The sequence below is a fragment of the Elephantulus edwardii genome, unplaced genomic scaffold (genome assembly GCF_000299155.1).
Source record: "Elephantulus edwardii isolate Elephantulus edwardi_28Jun2011 unplaced genomic scaffold, EleEdw1.0 scaffold00037, whole genome shotgun sequence".
Lineage (NCBI taxonomy): Eukaryota > Metazoa > Chordata > Mammalia > Macroscelidea > Macroscelididae > Elephantulus > Elephantulus edwardii.
The window spans coordinates 10,743,746-10,763,624 of NW_006399787.1; the positions used below are offsets into that span (position 1 = coordinate 10,743,746).

The 19,879-nt window shown below is 44.9% G+C and overlaps 1 protein-coding gene across 2 annotated transcripts; it reads left to right on the top strand.

Moving 5' to 3' along the window:
* The first annotated feature begins 550 nt into the window (after positions 1 to 550).
* Positions 551 to 11,122, top strand: PROX2 (prospero homeobox 2). 2 transcript variants are annotated; one of them, XM_006884678.1, is made up of 4 exons: positions 551 to 1,900; positions 8,048 to 8,155; positions 9,335 to 9,529; positions 10,955 to 11,122. In XM_006884678.1, exons 1-4 carry the CDS (start codon positions 551 to 553, stop codon positions 11,120 to 11,122), a joined length of 1,821 nt encoding a protein of 606 aa, XP_006884740.1. The 2 variants fall into 2 exon arrangements, with proteins under 2 accessions (XP_006884740.1, XP_006884741.1); XM_006884679.1 differs by lacking the exon at positions 8,048 to 8,155 and having other exon boundaries at positions 551 to 1,330.
* Positions 11,123 to 19,879: the final 8,757 nt, after the last annotated feature.

Consider the following 19,879-nt stretch of genomic DNA (forward strand, 5'->3'; position numbering starts at 1 on the left):
ATTACCACAGTTACAGTGTCAATCCATATTATCCAGAATCTGCCTCTCCTGCGCTGACCCTCCAGCCTTCTGAGCATGATGTCTTCCAAGGACCAGGACCTCCTGGCCATATGCTCAAAGTATGTGAGACGGAGCTTCAAAATCCTAGCCACCAAGGAGCAGCTTGGTTTCACCCTCTCCTGAAGGGTCACTCTTGGGAGTCTTCCGTAAATGTGGTTCTGACATGGAGGTGCACCACCTGGAGCTGCTTAGAAATAGTTCAGACCTGTAGAGTATCTGTATTTTAACAAGATCCCCAGGTGATACAAGTGCACTTTCTGAAAAGCACTGCTCCAAGTCACATGCTCTGTTTTCTTTTCTCTCATTTCAGGAATCTGCCCAGGAGCCTTTTCAACCTGACACCCCAGAATCTGAATTCTTCTCTGGGACTGTTGTTTCTTGCCCTTCCAAGTACAAAAGCAGCACCCCCAGTTCAACTGGGGAGATTAGAGTTAGGAAACCCCACCTAATACTCTCTCAGCCCTTGAGCAAGTGCCTGTGGAGCCAGGCAATGGATCCAAACTCTGTGCTGCTTTCTCCTCAGTCCCGCACCTGCTCCCACCCGGCAGAACCCTGCCTACAAGGTGGGGAAAGCCCAGCCTCTCAGGACCCGGCCAGAGACTCCTCATTCTCCTGGAGCCATGACCCCAGCTCCAGCCTCACTGACGCTGACTGGTTTTGGGATGAACACATCCAAGCAAAGAGGGCTAGAGTGGAGACCATCATCCAAGGCATGTGCCTCTTACCAAGTCGTCAGGTGCCAGCAAGTGCCCAGTGCAGGGACAGCCTGAGTTTCCTGGAAAAGGCCCGGGAGAGGAAGAGGAAACAGAGCCTTCCCATGCAGCAGGGTCCCCAGAAACCAGGTTCTGCCAGGGACCAGTGCAACAGGAAGGGGCTGGGGGACCTTGGGGTGAGAGAACAGCTTTACCTACTGAAGCGGCAGCTGGAAAACCTCGAAGAACACATCCTTCATGCTGCCGAGGAGCGTAGAGACAGGCCTGCCGAGCCAGGGGACCCAGCTCCGGGCCCAGGGACCTCTGAGAAGGGCAAAGGTCCTCTGAGAGTAAAACAGAAAAGTGTCCAAGGGTCTAGTCCATGGATGAGGGGCAGTGACCACCAGCAGGGCTTCAGTAGGGAGCTTTCTATGGCACAAAACCTCAGAGTGTCTGAGGTCAAGCAGCAATCTGAGGAGGCAGAGGTCCTTCCTGCGGGAGCAGAGGCTTTGCTGGGGCTTCTGAAGGAAGAACTGAGGAGTGCGGTGTCTCAGGCTGTGGACTCTGTGTTACAAAAGGTGCTGCTGGATCCACCAGGCCAGCCTGTTCTGCCTGGTAGAAGCTTCCAAGGACTCACACCAGAGGGTAAAAGGGAGCCCTCCCTTCCTGGGGGAGGTATGTGTAGAGATGGATATCCTCTGGCTGCCTTGCCCAGGAGAGTCCAGCCACAGGCAGGACTCTCTTGGGGGAACATCTCACTGGCCAAGCCCCAAGGTGTTCCTAGGTTCGCTGACTCTCCAAGAACAATCCCCAGACCCTACCAGGACCCCCCAGCAAACTGTCCCCTCACCACGCCTGCCCGCAACCAGGAGAATCTGATTCTTAGCCAGCTACTGGGCCATGGAACCAATGGCTGTTGGAGTAGCAATCCTCCCCAGGACTTGTCTTCTCAAAGTCACCCCTCCTCAGAGTCCACGCTTCGGTCATGGGGAGCGGTCAGACCTCGGCCATCAGCTCTGAGCCCACAACAGTACCCTCTGTCTTTCCCCTCTGCACATCTGGAACAGCTGTCCCTCCTTCCCACAGTAAAAGTGGAGCACAGAGGCCTGCAGGCTGTCCCCGATGCGCTTTCCTTCTCTTCAGTCCACATATCCTTTATGAGTAATTGAGGTTCTCATGGCCAATGTCCAGAGAATCAGGAGACCTGAAGGAGGAGGAGGTGAGAGGGCCAACAACCAGGAGCCTTCAGAATTAGCTTGGTCTCTGGAGGCTGATCTGAAGAACTCTGATCTGCACCATCTTTGTGATCCTTAAAATTCTGATTCATAGTAACTTCTTGTGTGAAAGAGTAGAACGATGCTCCATAGTGTTTTGTTGGATTTTTTAGGGTAAAGATGCTGCACTGTAATCCCAGAGGTGCATAGTTTGAATCCACCAGCTGCTCTGCAAGAGAAGGATGGGCAATCTCCTCCTGTTTGATTAACTGCCTCTGAAAACCTACTGGGTTCTCACTTGACAGTACCAAACAACAAAGGAGCTCTGGTGGCCTAGTGGCAAGAAGCTGCACTACAATCCTGAAGGCACGTGGTTCAAAGTCACCAGCTGCTCTTCAAGAGAAGGATGGGCAATCTCCTCCCGTGTGATTAACTGCCTCTCAAAACTCGCCAGAGGGTCAGCTGTGGGTTAGTTCTGACTCCATGGTGCACAACAACAAAATATTAAAGATAGATTTATTAGAAGGTTACATTCCCACTGGGAAGGATCTCCTTCCTTGAAATACAGAGGAGAGAGGCCCCTCCATAGGGTTTTCAGAATCACTCAGAAGTTCATTGTCAAAGCTGTTCTGAGGTTTTTCTGGGTGGATCCAGTTAGCAGCCAAGAGCATTAATGGTATTAATCACCCAAGGACTCCTTGGCAACTCTTAGACCTCATTACCTTAAATGGTGTTCCTGTAACAACCCTCAGGACAATAACAGTGGTTGAAATTGAAGGGGAAAAAATTTAAAAACCTCCAACGATTGTTGCCCCATAGCAACTGACTCATAGCTGGGTTTTTAGAGGCTGTAAGTGGCATACAAGATCGCCCAACTTTCACCCGCAGAGCGGCTGACGGATTTGAACCAACAGAGGGCTGTGACCTTTGAGTTAACAGCAACACTCTCTTAGTTCAGTCTTCATTTAATGAGTCAAGATCAGGCAGGTATTAGGTGCCCAATCAATATTAATACCAGCAGACCTAATTGTGTTCATTTGAAACCTATACCTACACCAGGAAGCTGTTGTTCAAACAGAGCAAAGGAGCACTGCATGGTTCAAAATGAAGAAAGGAGTGTGAAGAGATGTATCCCTTCTCCTTAACTTTTCAATCCATATGCAGAACAGATCATTTGGAGGCTGGACTTTATGAAGAAGAATGCGGCAATCAGAATTGGAGGAAGATTCATTAACAAATTAGATTATGTAGATGACACAACTTTGTTAGCTGAAACTGAGGAGGACTTGAAGAACTTGCTGGAGAAGGTCAAAGACTGCAACTTTTAATACTGATTATATCTCAATGTCAAGAAAACAAAAATCCTCACCATCAGGCCAATAGACAGGATAATGAAGTTGATAATTTCATCTTGCTTGGATCCTTAATCAACACTCTTGGCACCAGCAGCCAGGAAATCAAAAGACGAGTTGCATTAGGAAAATGTGCTGTCAAGGATCTCTCCAAATTGCTAAAGAGCAATGATGTCAGTCTAGATACTAAGGTGCCTAATCCAGGCCATGGCCTTCTCAATTGCTTGCTATTAGATGGACAAAGACTGACAGAAGAAGAATCAATGCCTGTGAGTTGTCGTGCTTCAAAAGAGTATTGAACATATGGATTGTAAAGAGAACAAATAGGTCTGTCTTGGAGAGGGTGAAACCAGTTTGCACCTTGGAGGCAAGGATTTTGAAACTCCATCTCACATACTTTGGACATGTCACCAGAAGGGAACAATCCTTGGAGAAGGACATCATGCTTGGAAGAATGGAAGGTCAGTACAGAATAAGACGACCCTGGATGAGATGAATTAACACAGAGATTGCCCAATGGGGTCAGATGTGTCTGAGATGGTGAGGGTGGCTCAAGATAGGACAGGGTTCTGAGCCATTGCTCATAATAAGGCTACTATGTGTTGTAGTTGGTTGATGACACATAATAACAACGTATCTCTCCACCCCCACATGCTAGGATGTATAGCTAGAATCTGTGGGGACTGAGTCTTCTTGAGGTTCTTCTACTTTTAATTGAGAAGAAATGTCAGCCCTGACTTTGCCACCAGAAATCCCTAGAAGAAAAATTAGCTTGGGTAAATCTGAGTTAGTTTCTTAACCACAAGTCTTCTCAGAGCCTGTGACGTTTTGAAATCTGTTATGAAGTTCTTAAGAGGCTGACGTGTGCAGCCTCCAAATCTGCATCTTCTAATGGGTAGCCCAAAACCCAGGTGCCAGAGGTCCATGTGTCTATGGAGTTTCAGGTGTGAGCGGTGCAGTCTTGGGCTTGGAATACATGGGATGGAACGGGGTGGGTGGGTGGGGGACCATTCACTAAGCATGGGTCCTACAGGCTCTGAGCGCCCCCTGCTGGCCACAAATGTTATATCTCACACCCCATCCCAAGGCAGTAGGCACTTTTCATTGGTATTGAAATCCCTCCCTCTACAGATTGTCTTGTTAGGTAATAGCAGAAGAATCTCCAGAAGACTCAGTCTCCAAAAATTCTTAGCTAGCCATCCTCGCATGTGGGGGTGGACAGGTATACTAGTGTTTATTGGGCACCCACTACCTGCCAGGTCTTGCCTCATTGAAAGAAGACTGGGCAAAGAGAGGCATAGGCCAAAGGAAGTTGTACACATACCTCAAAGGCCACACCCTCCTGAAGGTTAGAATCCACCAGTGGCTCCTAGTGCGAAAGGGGAGCAATCTCCTCCGATGTAATTTATAGCCTCAGAAACTTAAGGAAGGGGCAGTTATGAATTGGCCTAACACTATGGCAATGAGTCAGTTAATGCTAAGCAAGATTCAGGAGTTTTAGAGGTCCATTCCTAAGAATGACTTACACCACGCCTGGTTGCATGGATGAGGTATCTGCTGCTTATGGAACGAGTTGGAGCCCCAGGCAGTGTCCTGGCCCTTTCACTGTTGCTGCCTATATCCCAGCATTAGACAAGTTTTAGGTCAGAATCACCACCTAAGAACAAGCTGCCTTCAGAGGAACTTCCATACTCACACACCCTCCCTAGAGAGCACGTGGAGCGGGTGTGATGAGGACAATATGCACTGTGCACCTTCTACACAGCGAGCTTAGCTCCATCAACATTCAGCCTTACTTCTAAAAGTCAAAGAGCTCTGAGAATCCTAGCATATCTTTTCCCTAAGATTACTGTTCCGCATATAGATTAAAAAGGTATGGAGAAAGAACACATCCCTGGTGTTCACCCTTCCCAATTTTGAACCATATGCAGAACAGATCACCTGAGAGGCTGGGCTCTATGAGGAGAAATATGGCATTAGGATTGGAGGTAGACTCATCAACAGCCTGCATTAGGCCGATAACACAACCCTGCTTGCTGAAACTGAGGAGGCCCTGAAGTGCTTGCTGCAGAAGGGCAAGGACTGCAGCCTTCAATATGGATTGAAGCTCAACATCAAGAAAACAAAGATTCTCACCACTGGACCAATTGGCAGCATCATGATAGATGAAGAGATTGAGATTGTTAACAGCTCTAGTTGCTTGGCTCCACAATCAACACTCTTGGTACCAGCAGCCAGAAAATGGAAAACAAAACTAATTACATTGGGAAAGTCTGCTGTTAGAGACCTCGCCAAAGTACTGAAGAGCAATGATGGGGGAAAAAAAGAGGAAAGCTGGACAATGACTAGGGATGATAGAAGGAGAATTGATGTCTTTGAGCTGTGGTGCTGGAGGAGTATTGAATATACCATGGACTGCTAGGAGAACAAACAGGTTTGTCCTATAGAGGCTGAGACCAGGCTACTCCTTGGAGAAAAGGATTCTGAAACTTTGTCTGACATACTTTGGTTATGTTGTAAGGAGGGACCAGTCCTTAGAGAGGGATGTCATACTTGGGATGGTGGAGGGATAGCACAAGAGAGGAAGACCCTTGATGAGATGGATTGATTCAGTGACTGGGATAAGGGGGGTAGGTATGTTGGAGACAACAGGAGTGGCACAGGATAGAGGTTTTAGGGCTGTTGTACATAGGATGGCTATGAGTCGCAGGTGACTCAACAGCACGTAACAAGAAGATTGCGGTGAACTTTTTAATCTACTGTTGTTGCGTGTCATTGAGTCAGAACAGACTCATACTTAACCTTCCAGTGAGTTTTCAGAAGCTGTAAATTGCAGTAGAAAAGGCATCTTTTTCCATGGAGCAGCTGGTGGGTTCGAACTACCTACCTTTGGGTTGACAGTGCAGCTCTTTACCACTAGGCAAGGATTAGGCCTAATCACTGGGCCCTATATTTTGCTGGAGGAGTATCAGTATGTAGATCCCAGACTGTGGCTTTATTTATTAATACATGGCACACATGCCATACACCTTTCATGAAAATTCTGCTATCAGGAGCCAGGGCTTTAGCGAAGGTGTCATGGGTCGGTATGATCTCAAAGCCTCCAGCATGTGCTGCAGAATCAGCCATCTGAGTGGCAGGGATAGAAAAGTGAATGAACTCACCCAAAGTCCCAAGAGAACAAGTGCAAATCTAGGATTCAACCCAGGATCTGACTGCCAAACACAACTCTTTAACCACCACATTTTACAGTTTAGAACTGAGGAAACAAGGCTCAGGGAAGGTAAGTGGCTTGTCCAAGGTCATACAGCTGACAGGCGGCAGAATCAGTATCTGAACCTGGGCCTGTTACTCTCAAATCCAGGATAGTTTCTCCAGCACTCATGAAGCTGGAAAGGAACGAACACGTCGGGCTGTGGGGCAGAGGGTAAGGGTGAGGGCTTGAATAGCAGCTTGGGTACTTCTGACAACTCTAACTATAGAAAATTGGTTTGGTTTCCTCCGAGTAAATGCCTTATTGTACTGAGAAGTCATAATTTTCTTAAACTATAGTTCTCCTGTAATGTTTCTAATCTGCCCTGAGGATGGTCCCTGCACCACAAAATCTTCTGTGTAGGAATCATTATTTCCCTCCCAGCCGGTGCCAGGTGACCATATCACTGCTCCCTGCTCCTGCTGCAGGGGAAGGAACCCGTTTAAAGGGTGAGACGGGGTTTGGAGCAGATTTTCTATGTTGTATATGGATTAAGACTGACCATTTACTCAGTCACTCATTCCTCAGGCAACAAATATTTATTGAGCACCTATTATGTTCTTAGCACAGGGCTAAGTACAAGAAATACAGAGATCAAAAGACAAGGTCCTTATTCTGACAGAGCTCACAGTTTAAGTGGGGACAGAAAAGTGCAGTAAAAATTCTAAGGAGGTCATTGTTACAACTGGGGTTTGTACAAAGGGGGACCCCCAAACCAAGCCTAAGCCATCACCATCCAGTCGATTTAGACACGCAATGAGGCTGCAGGACCAAGGAGAACCACAGGGCTTCTAAGACATTAAGTTCTACAGAAGTAGACTGCCACGTCTGTCTTCCACAGGGTGGTTGGTGAATTTGAACTGCCAGTCTTTCAGTCAGCAGGTGAATTGCACTGGGGCTGCAAATGAGAATGAGGAAGGCTTAATGTGTCAAGGAAAAATGCCACAAAAGGAGTGGCTGAGCTGAGCCACAGAGGAGGAGGAAAGTTCTGCCAGACTTTTGGTGCTGAGGTCCAAACTTTCAGAACAAAAGCAAAAAAATGACACAGGAGTCAGAAGCTGGTCAGATGCTTGTGGGCATAAAGCACTATAAAGGCAGGTGGAGGAATGGAAGCCAGCAGGGGACTATGGTGCAGTCTCCTCTCATTTTACAGAGGGGGATATGGACGGAGAGTAGGAAAGTCAATAAATCTCTACTTGAGGTTTCTAAATAGTCCCTGTATGAAGGCACACTCTCACACACACAAACTGCATTTGAAATTGTATCTGCCCTATGACGTTCACTCATCTTTATGAAGTTTGTAACTTCACTCATTGCTATAGAACCCAGCACACACAAGAAAGTGACCTGACCAGGCTTGTTAGAGACAAAACCAAAACTAAACAAAACAAACAAATGACAGTAGGGCAGTTATTTGGACAGTTTGAAAAACTGGCATTTTAACAAGTCAATGCATTTTCCTTGACACTGGGACACATCCAAGACGGCCTGAATCCTGGTCATTTGAAGAAGGCCAAACTCATGTTTTTCTTCACACGCTACCCCAGCTCCAACCTCCTGAAAGTCTATTTCCCTGATGTTCAGGTAAGTCTTGCAACAAGGTTCCAGCTTCTGTAAAACTCTCACGTTGCAGTGGTTTTGGCTCAGATGAGACAAGTCCCAGAGATCGTATTTGTACTTGGCACCCCCCAGATGATTAACTGTGGCTGGGAAAATTCGTTATCTACAGAGTTAAGCTTTTGAACTGTATAAATGGTCAGAAACACGTGGAAAAAGGAGGTAGAGGATGGAGAGAAACCCTGACAAATGGTGTTCATGGCACAATCTCCTGCTTTGCTGGGAATGTTACAAAAAAAGACTGTAGAAAAAGCTGACACTTTCAGATTTTCATGCAAATTCTTGTGCTTCAAAACTTAGCGAAGGGCCATCCACTTCAAGTGTAACAATAAGGAAAGGCAGCTGATTGTAGGAACCAGACCTTCCTGTTCCCACAGAAGCCCTCCTTTCTTTACACTGGGTGTTGGGTTTTTTTTGTTTTAAACAAACCCAATATGCCAAAAATACCCAATTGCAAAGTCAATTTGGACTCACAAAGACTCTATAGCACCAAACAGAACAGTCCCTGGGTTCCCAAGTCTGTAAAGCTTTATGGAAGACACTGCTACATTTACATCCCAGGGAGCAGCTGATGGATTTCAACTGCAGATCTTTGAATTAGCAACCAAACTGCGTTAACCACCATGCCACTGGGGCACTGTGGGCATTGGGTTAAGGACTCCTGCATCCATATTATTCCTTTATGTTTTGGGGTCTTTCGTTCATATTCAGCCTGTAGTACATTCTGTTTCTGATTCATGCAGCATCTCTAGGTTGCTGAGAACATGCTCTCTGATCCACACATGTGTCCCTTCCCTGCCCAGGTAGAACCTGAGCCAAAGACTCTGGTGCTGCCATGACAATGGCCTCGATCCTGAGTCCTCCCAATGTCACACATCATGCGAAGTCTTTCACGGGGTGGGAGGAACCTCTACATAATTGTTTCTTATCTTCATTCACAAAGCATTTTCCAGTGGACACAGTAACAAATTCTGATTTCCCTACGTATAAATGGATAGTCTTGGAAAATAGCCACGGCTGTTTTCTCAAAGAAGCCCTCTTTGATGTTGTTGTTGGAAGCTGTTTTTGTTGAACCAGCGGCAGACAGTTCTGACTTTGATGCATTCATGGCAAAGGTCTAACCTGATGTACCTCTTCTATGCACAGTTCAACCGCTGTATCACCTCCCAGATGATCAAGTGGTTCAGCAACTTCCGTGAATTTTATTACATCCAAATGGAGAAGTTTGCCCGGCAGGCCATTTCAGAAGGTGTCGCAGAACCCAATACTCTGGTGGTTCTCCGTGATTCGGAACTTTTCAGAGCACTCAACATGCACTATAACAAAGGAAACGACTTCCAGGTAAGACTGTGCACTTTGTCCCATGAGGTCTGATGAGTTGTCATCCCTTGATGGTAGCAGTTCTAAAAAAAATGCCCTTTTTTGTCCATCCTTAAGTCATGGAGAAATCAGGGTGGCCAAGCATCACTCTATACATCTCCCACAAAAATTCCAGCCTCAGCATCTTTCTGGAGTGACAGATGGATGCAGCAAACTGGATACACAGCCAGTCTACATTGTGAAACGGAAGGAGAGGTTTGCCAGGTGGCTGTCGTGTCAGACTTGATACTCTTGTCATGATTAAGCTGCTTAAGCTGTTTACTGCCTTTGTGCAAAGAGCCTGGTGGCTAAGTGTGCTCAGCTGCAGCCTCTAGTCTTGGCCTAGGCTTTCTGTACAACCATGGCCTGGTCATCATTTGTTGTTCATCCTTATTCGCACTTGAACAGTTTTATTATCTGCAGGCCTCCCAAGGCAGGTCACTTCAAATCTGCTCCGGATGCAATGCATAAACATTTTCATGTTTTCAATGCATAAAGCTTTTCAGGCCCTCTGGGCTGTGTGGGAAGGTACACTGGTGGCACCTTAGAGGTAAAGCATCAGAAAAGGGTGAGCACATGGCCTGAGCATCACTGCTGACCAAATGAGCTGCTTTCTCTCAGGTGCCCCAACCACTCAGTACTCAGTCTGGCCTCTCACTCTGCCAGAGCCCACATGTCTGGTCACACTCCTCTTTTTCTTCCTCTCACTTTTACTGTGATTACAAAGATTGGTTCATTGCTGTTGCTGAGAAAGGTCTGCAGGTCTCAGCTCAGCCATCTGGTACATCGGACCCCAAGTCTACCTCTAGAGAAAACAGGAGGCCCCCTCTCTGAGGGCCAGTGTGGAAAAGGTCACACTGCATGTTATCTCTGTAGACATGGTCATTTGCTGGGCTGTGGTTGCAGGCAGATCTGGACACTGGGGGGGCCTCATCATTTATGGGGCCAGCCACAGTGAGGTACTCCAGCGAGGTTCTTGAGGCCCCCTCCCAGACAGCTTAGGAAGCGGAGATGATCAAGTCCCTCGGCTCCAGCGCCCAAAGGTGGGGGATGCTTAGTTAGAGGCACGGCCTCCCACATTAGACATTGAAAAGAGGGGCATGAAAACCCTCTTGTGAACCACAGATCTATTTTCAATCAGGCTAGAGTTCATATTCTGCTTACTAAACATGCCACTATTTTTGTACAAAATGACTGGAATCAATTTCTGCTGCAAAGAGCTTGTCCCAGAGAGGCTGTCTCACTGGGTTGTCATTTTAAGGCTTGTATTTGATCAGGGAGTAGGCAATTCCAGGGGTTCCCAGAGCAGGGGTGCTCCTATCAGCCCCAGGAACAAACGGCCATGAGCCGTGAGGTACTTCCCAGCCTCATGTCTTTTCTTTCTTGTGGGTCTCTTTGGGAATGCAGGTCCCAGACTGCTTCTTGGAAATCGCCAGCTTGACACTACAGGAGTTCTTCAGAGCTGTCTCCGCAGGGAAAGACTCAGATCCTTCCTGGAAGAAACCCATTTATAAAATTATTTCGAAACTGGACAGTGACATCCCAGAGATATTCAAATCCCCCAGCTACCCCTAGGAGCTGTTTCGGGGTTAAGGACCCATAAGAGGGCAATGTAAGAGGGACTGACAAGGTTTCCCCGCCTGTTTTAAAGAACAATCAGTAAGCTATGTTGTTGCTGTGAGATGCCATCATGTCTACCGTGACTCACAGCGACCCTACATATAAGAGATCTGCACTTTGCCCTGTGGTGTTGGTTGCTATGCCCCATCGGGTGGGAACCGACTCACAGCTGGCCCTCCAGCGGGTTTGCAGAGGCAGTAAATCACTCAGGAGGAGACTGTCCATCTTTTCCCTGTGGAACAGCTGGTGGGTGTGAACCGCGTGCCTTCAGAGGGGCAGCGCAGCTCCTTACCACCATGTGACCAGAGCTCCCTGGTAGTGTAGAAAAAAGGACACAAAGAGGAACCTGACACAAACAGGAACTATTACTGTTGTTGTTGTGTATCATCAAGTTAGAACTAACCCCCGAGCTGCCCCTCTGGAGGGTTTTCAGAGGCAGTTAATCACATGGGAGGAGATTGTCCATCTTTCTCCTGCAGAGGTTCTGGTGGACTCAAACCACATGCCTTTGGGATTGTAACACAGCTTCTTGCCACTAAGCCACCAGAGCTCCCTACGGTTTTAATACTACTTCTGGCTATGGTTTTTTTTTTTCTTTTTCTTTTCCTTTTCTAGAAGTACATGGAGTTTAATCTTAACTATTCGTCCTGGAAAGGGTTAAACCAGGTGGCTCCTTGGAGGCAAGGATTCTGAGGCTCTGTCTAACATACTTTGGACATGTTGTGAGGAGAGACCAGTCCTTGGAGACCTTGGGAGGTGGAGGGACAGCGCAGAAGGGGAAGGCCCTCTATGAGGTGGATTGATTCAGTGAATGGGATAATCAGGATGGGAGTGTCAGAGACAGTGCGCTTGGCACAGGACAGCAGAGTTTAGGGCTGTTGTATAAAGGGTCGCTATGAGTCGCAAGTGACTCGACAGCACATAACAACAACAACATAAGATATAACATTTAAGTGTACAGTGTGTTGGTGGTGATAGGCAGTTTAGACTCAGAAGACTCGAGGCATCTCAGCCCTAAAAGCTGGGGTGAACGTGCAACTTCCTGGTATGACCACATCTGTAACATGGATTATGAGATGGCATATCCCACCAGTTCAATAAAATGTTACTTATGACACACATGCTCATTTCCCCTCTTTGTTTTCAGATAAGACTGTCTCATTTTAAGTTTCTGCAAATTGCTCCTTTGATTTTAGAAGCTTAGTTATCAAGTGCTACCTGCATGTTAAACCATTTCACACACTCTCTTTAAGCTTTTCACCAACCTGGGAAGGTAATTCTTAGCCTCGTTTTTAAAATGACAACACTGAGCTGTACTGTATGAGTTGTTGTCTTGGCAGATGTTTTAGTGTGTTGTCTTTTCACCAAAACAACAAAAAGGAGGGGATATTTGCAAACTGCGGGGGGTGAGGGTCAGGAGAGACTCCCAGAAGTTCCAGAATGGTGAGGAAGCTCAATAGAGGCTCCCACGTTGGGCAGTCTGGGTTGGTAGGGATGGTCAGGGATTCGGAGGAACACAAGGCTTTTTGATGCTAGAGTGCACACTGGATCATGCCCTATTGCCTCTCCCAGTCTCAAGCAGGTCCCCACCCAGCAAGCTTCCGACGCTGATGGGACGAAGTCATCTGCGAACCTCTGCCTAACACTTAGGAGTGCTCCTTATCCATATTCCTGCTGATCATGTCATGAAGTCCAACACAGAACCTGCAAAACTTAATGTTGCTATTCATTCATATTCATCTACTGGAGGAGTTAACTGAACAACCCAAATACAGTTGACCAACGCAGTTGTTGCCCTAACCTCATATTTGCATAAGAAACTCAACTGCAGACTCAAAAGGCAGAAAGGGTCTTCAGGGGTTGGAGGTCATCTGGCTCAGCTGGTGCAAGTCAGGAAGGAGGAAGCTGAGACCAGACAGGACCCCTGTGCAGCCTCACAGATAATGAACGCTACGACTGCGGCAAACGCAGTGTCGTTCACAGAACGGTAAATTCTCCCTCTCCATAAGAAATTACATTCTGTGGCCAATCTTCCATGGAAGAAAGAATTTGTGAACTCAACATATTTCTTCACTGGCTCAAGACAAATTGTGACTAATTCTGGGCATATAGGCAAAGCTAAGGAACTGCATCTGTCTTCAGAGTTACTCAGAATCCAGCTTTCCAAAGGGGGGTGGTGTATGTGTGTGTGTACACATGCGCATTCTAGTTCTTTTTTTTTTTTTTCTTTATGTGGATAATAGGTTTAAATCTCATTTTATGCTGTATTTTATATCTTAGTTGTGTTTGAGCATTCTAGTTCTAAAGTGACTACAGAGCTGGAGTAAGCATGAGAAAGAAACACACACACACACACACACACACACATGAGAACCCTTTGGAAGCTTTGATTCTGATGAGCTAAGAAAACAGATGTCAGTGATGGCAAGGAGCCCTGGTGGCATAGTGGCTAAAACACATGGCAGCTAACCAAGATAAGCAATTCAAACCCACTAGCCACTCCACAAGAGAAAGAAGTAGTCATCTGCTTCCCTAAAGATTCCCAGACCTGAGAACTCTAGGGAGTTCAGGTGGCCTAGTGGCAAGAAGCTGCACTGCAATCCCAGAGGCACGATTTCGAGGTCACTAGGTGAACCATGGGAGAAGGATGAGAAATCTCCTCCTGTGCAATTCACTGTCTCTGAACAGCTGCCAGAGGGTGTCAGACTATCCTATGGACCGTCAAAAGGACAGACAGACATGTCTTGAAGAAAATACAGCCAGAGCCTTCCTCAGATGCAAGGATGATGAAGCTTTGTCTCACATACTGTGGCCATGTTGCTGGAAGAGGGTATTCCCTAGAAAAAGGACATCATACTAGGAAAGGTATAAGGTTAGTAAAAAAGAGGAAGACTTTTAATGAGATGGACTGACAGCATCACTGGGCTCGAGTGTGTCAGAGATGATGAGGCATAGGACAGGACAGGGTCACTGTGAGTTGTACTCAACTCGATAGCCTCTAACCAAAAGCAGCAACAACCACAGTCATAGCTTGAAACAAACCTTTGTCAATCTAGTTCTGCCGAAGTGGGCTCTGCAAACTGACGGAGCACACGCAGTCCCACTGACTCACATGAGGTTGTCAGAATTGACTCAACTGCAGCTGGTCTGGTTTTTCTATCTTCATTAGCTTACTTCTTCCCCATTCACATAAAACAAAGTTCCATATTCAGCTTCCCCATTCCTCAACTTTCAGGGTGGGGTGCTAGCTAGAGCACATGAGACAAAGTCCTAAATGAATCAACATAAAAGGGAAGAAAGAGGACAACTTCTTCAAATTCTTCTCTTACTTCAAGCAGCCGAGAGGAGAAACAAGACAAAACTCCTTGCCTAAAACAAATATTTTCTGGTTCTTTTTAAGTTTGCTCAACTGAACCCAGACAATCTTAGTCCCATCTTCTCCTACAATGTGCCCTTTACAAAAACAAAGGAATTTGCCAAAGCTAGATTTTCCAAATAGGCAAACGCTGAGAACCCCGTTTAAAGACAGGCAGTTCAGGGTCCAGAAGAACCCACTCTCCAAAGTGACGATGTTGCACAGCTCCACAAGACATTGTTAGGGAACAGCTCCAAATCCTCATGATGGCCCAGTATGGATGGGCCTTGCTTTCTGTCCCAAACCTGAAATTCATTAGTCTGTGCTTTCAAGACTGAGCCAAGCCACCTCCAGGGCAGTGAACCTTGTCCCAGGGACCAGATGAACTGTACTGTACGAGCTCAAATTGAAAACATTTTGTATATTGTCCTCTTTCCAGAAGTGTTTCCTAACCACTGAGCTAAACACAGAAGAATGTATAAATATATGTGCACTGCCAACAGAAGAATTTTATTATATTTTCCTGTTCCTATGAAGTCTATCTCCTTCTTTGTTGAGAACTGATTCTAAAGTGTAAGCTGAGCTGATTATTATGTTCTTTCAGCAATCAAAACATTGCCAAAAGTCTGGTCATTCTTTCCATTAAGGTATATATGGGTATTAATCCTCTTGTTAAGTCTAGTCAAATACTGCATAGACTGTCTAACCCTCCAACGGGGACAGCAGAACTTAATTGGCATTCTATGCAGGAAAAGGTTCATTAAGAAGCTTTATTTCAAGCAAGATTTCATATAGATCACATAGTTCTAAACCAGATTCATAAAACAAGGTAACAAAGGCCTTGCCTGGGCATCAAAGGGGCATCTCAACCATTTATTTTCCATCAAAAGGAGCAAAGCATAAGTGGCAAACAGCAGTAACATAGTACTCTACTAAAATACCACATTCCAGCCCTGCTGCTTTATGGAGGTCTATTTGGGAACTGTGCTGGTGTAGGCTGTAGGGAGTTGAACTGTTAACCCAATGGTGATGCCTCTCTGCTGGCTCAAATCCACAAGTGACTCAAAGGAAGAAAGGAAGACAGTCTTCTCCCAGAAAATTTAGAGCCTCCAAAGCCCACTTGTAAGGTCAGCTAGGAGCTGGTTGGACTTAGTGGCAAGGAGTGACTGAGGGACTTTTTCTAATTTGTTTTCCTTTTCAACAACAACATAGAGAATCTGAAAGAAATTATTTTAAAATGGTATTTCCATAATCTAATTTTACACATCTTTAGAAAATAGTAAAATACTTGTAAAATTAGCTAGAATTTTGGTAACAGTAGCCAGTTTTCCAGATAAAATCAGTTTAAATTTTCATACTCAATTTCAGTGCTTTTCTTTTTTATTCCACTCTCTTCTCTAAGAAGCAAATCAAAAGCTGAATGATAAAGTAGGAATGCAGCAGCAGACATTTAAAAAAACCCTTTGATGTTTTTTACACAAGCTCTTAGATAACTGGCACAGGTTTCATATAATGCAAGATCATTTTCTCTGGACTGAGAAAACCAGAAAAGATAATAGAGGGATGGACAGAAAAGAGATAAGAATATTAAGAGTGGATATAAGTTCTATTCTTTCAGGCTGCAGGTGTGACTGAGATGTTCCGTACAATTCTTTACAACTGCCTCAGGGTTTGATGCTCTGGGAGAACAAATACATTTGTGATAATGTGGCAATTATAATATTTTTTGAATGGGGAAAAAATAGCTTTCTTTGACTTAGGGGGGTGGTATCTGGCTCAGAACTCCTTGGACTGATTTTGGTGCCTGCAGCCTTGGTGACCTTGAGCACGTGGAAGCACCCGCCAATGGTGACAGTGCTGCTGATCTAGACATCTCTGGAGCAGAGGGACATGTGCACAGACATGTTCCTGGGGCGCTTCTCAAAGCAACTGTACTTGGGGTAGTACTGGTGGATGACACTGGTTCTCTGTGTATTCATCATAATGCCAGACAGGATTTGCCCTTGGATGGAGACATTCCCAGTCAAAGGGCATCTTGAAGCCCAGACCAATTTTCTTGTAATCATGCAGGCGTCTCTCCTTGCCAGTTCCACCCAACAACACCCTCTTTCTGTTCTTGGAAGATGGTCAGCTGCTTCTGGAAGGCGCACTCAGTCTGAATGTCTGCCATCTTCCCAGCTGCGTGGAAAAAGGCTGGAATACATTTTAGAAAGACATTCTTGGTCCCGTTTACCGTAAGTACATGCACACACGAGCATCTGTACAGAACAAGCAGTGATTCTCCTGGAAACTATTAATTCTCGCTAAATCTGTGAAGCACATCATGGTACCTACAAGTCATAAAAATATTTAAGCACTTGCCTATGGAAAAAGACATTTTGTGAAAAGATTTGTTTCAGGATTAAATAACGCCTTTATACCAAGAATCTCTTCCAGGATATGTAAGCCTTAACAGTGTGACCAAAGAGTCTATAGCTCTCTTGTACACAACATCACTAGCTGCTGGCCTCCAGAGGAAGAAGGGTTACATGGCTGAATAGCAAACAAACCAAGGCCACAGCGTGTAGTTAATTCCGATTCATGGTGACTTTCTCTTTGGCCTCCAAGGCTAGAAATGGTGCTATTGTGGCTAGGTGCTTTGGCTTGATTTCAACGAGACTCTTTCATTTCATTGTGGGCCTTTTTCTCTGACCAACTTTGAAGTCCTTACCAAGAGTGAGGTTTTTGCCCAGCGATGGGCCTCTCCTGATAACACATCCAAAGCTTATGAGATGAAGTTTCACCATCCTTGCTTCTAAGGAGCATTCTGGCTGAACTTCTTCCAAGACAGCTTTGTTGTTCTTTTGGCAAGCATATATAATTATTCTGACAGAATATAAGCAATACTCTTCGCCAAAAGGAGTCTTCCTTATTCATTGCCCAGCTTTCACATACATATGAAGTAATTGAAAATACCATTGTTTGGGTCAGACACAACCTCAGTCCTCAAGGTGACATCTTCACTCTAGAATACTTTACTAAGTCATTCTGCAACAAATTTGCCAACTGCAATATATGGATTTCCTAACTGTTGCTTCTGTTGGCGTTGGTTATGGATCAAAGTAAATTTTTTACAACTTCAATCTTTTTTACCACTTACCAAGGTTTGTCTGTCCAGTTGTGAAGGTTTCTGCTTTATGTTGCAATCCAAACCAATAAAAGGTTGCAATTGTCTTTACACTTCATCAGTAAGTGCTACAAGTATTCTTTGCTTTCCATAAGCAAAGTTGTTGTGTCATCTGAATATTGCAAGTTGTTCGAGTATTCCTCCAATCTTGAGTCCACATTCTTCTTCATATGTTGTTAATGTGTGAGTCAGAATGGACTCATAGCTGGACTCATAGGGTTTTCACAGGCAATAAATCACACGGGAAGAGTTTGCCCATCTTTCTTCCACAGAGCAGCTGGTAGATTCGAACCACGTACATCTGGGTTGGCAATGTAATTTCTTAACCTATAAGCTCTTGGTTTTAACCTATAGCCAAGAGCTCCCTCCTCATTAGTACAATTTTAAAAAAAAGGCAGAGAAATGCGCATGGACCTACTTGAAGATTCTGTGTCTCTTTCACCAACAGCTTTTCGGGGTTTTCTTATAACCTCACCACTGTATACTAATTATCTTGTTTTACCATTTTTACACTGATCTTTGGAAACTTATCCCTTACTAAAAAACAAAACAAAAACCAAAACACCCCAGAGTTTGTTACTTTATCATAAGTTACAAAAGAACTCTAGACTGTGGAATGCAGATTAAAGATGACATATACCAACAAATGCCTTGTGTTAAATGACACTGCAGTAATTCAAAGCTGTTTTTATTTTGGAAATAAAAACTCACTGTAATTCCCCGCCCCCTGGCCCATTCCCACTGTTACATGATTTAAAAAAAAAAAAAAAGAAAATGTGAAACACAATTTAGTCCTCATTATTTATTTGTAGATCCTACAGCATCAGGTTGTAATTACTTCTTGGAAGTTTCTGTTAAATGTAATATTGCTTCTCTTGCTACCATACTGATTTGGATTTTTTTCCCTATTTATAAATGTGTTTTGGTAGGCAGTAAAACAAAGTGTCTTAAAAGTTTTAAATAGAGAAAATGTGCTTTACCCAGTTGCCTATAAAAAAGTGCTCTGCTATCTCAGCAATTCATACTATAAGCTTCACTTTTACTGTTGTATGCAATTTTTACTATCATGCAAACAAGATTAGGTAAAGAAAACTAAGAGATCACCTTAGAAGATTATGCAACTAATGTAAAAATTTAAAAAAAAAATTCAGACTCATCTCTCAAATACTAGTTCTTATTGTTCCCGGAGCAAATAGTTTTCTTGCCCTTTTTATTGATATCTGTGATCTAAGTTCCTCATCTCTACTAACCATCTACTTCTGGCCCAGACACTTCTCCTTGGGCAGAACATCGACTCTTTCCCTTCACCCTCCTGTCTATCATCTGCTATTTGACTTGCTGTCCCCTTCATTCCTGGGCCCCATCAATGTGGTTAGGTGCATTGGCTCTGCAGTGTTTGCATTCTTGCTTAATCACCCACCTCCGGGTGTGGATCTCTGCAACTTGCCCTCCATAGCCTTGGCTTTCACATACATAAAAGTAAGCAAATATTTACTTCATAAAGCAAAAAGCAAACGAAACCTGCTGCCATCAAGTCCAAGTTACAGTGACCTTCCACTGGGCTTTCAAGGCTACAAATGTTTACTTTTGTAGAGGAGACTGCCCTGCCCATCTTTTTCCTGTGGAGCTACTGGTAGACCAACCACTGGGTCAGAAGCATAATACATAACATGTGATGTCAAAGGGCTTCTTATTTACCTTATAGAACTATTTTAATGTTTAGATAAAATACATATTAAATGCACAGCACACTCCCAGTGACAAATGAGTGGAATAATTGTTGGCTATGTTACTCAGTGGCAGCTCTGGTGGTGTAGTTCATAGGAAGGTGCACTGCCAATCCAAAGGTGGGGCCTCTCAGGGGTCTTGACTACACCAGCGGCTCTGGGGGGAACGGGGACCACCTCCTCCTATGTGGTTCACAGCCTCTGAAAACTCACTGGAGTGTCAGCTATGAGTTAGTTCTGACTTGTTGGCTATGAGTGGATATTACTCAGCACTCATAAACTCTTAGCAAAGCCATGAATATGTGTATTACAGAGAAAAAGAGCTCTTTTACAAATAGCATGGATGTGTTGTTGTTGTTATGTGCCATCGAGTCGCTGGCGACTCACAGCGACCCTATGTACAAGAGCTCTAAAATGCTGTTCTATCCTGTGCCAACCTAGCCATCTCAAACGCACTTATTCCC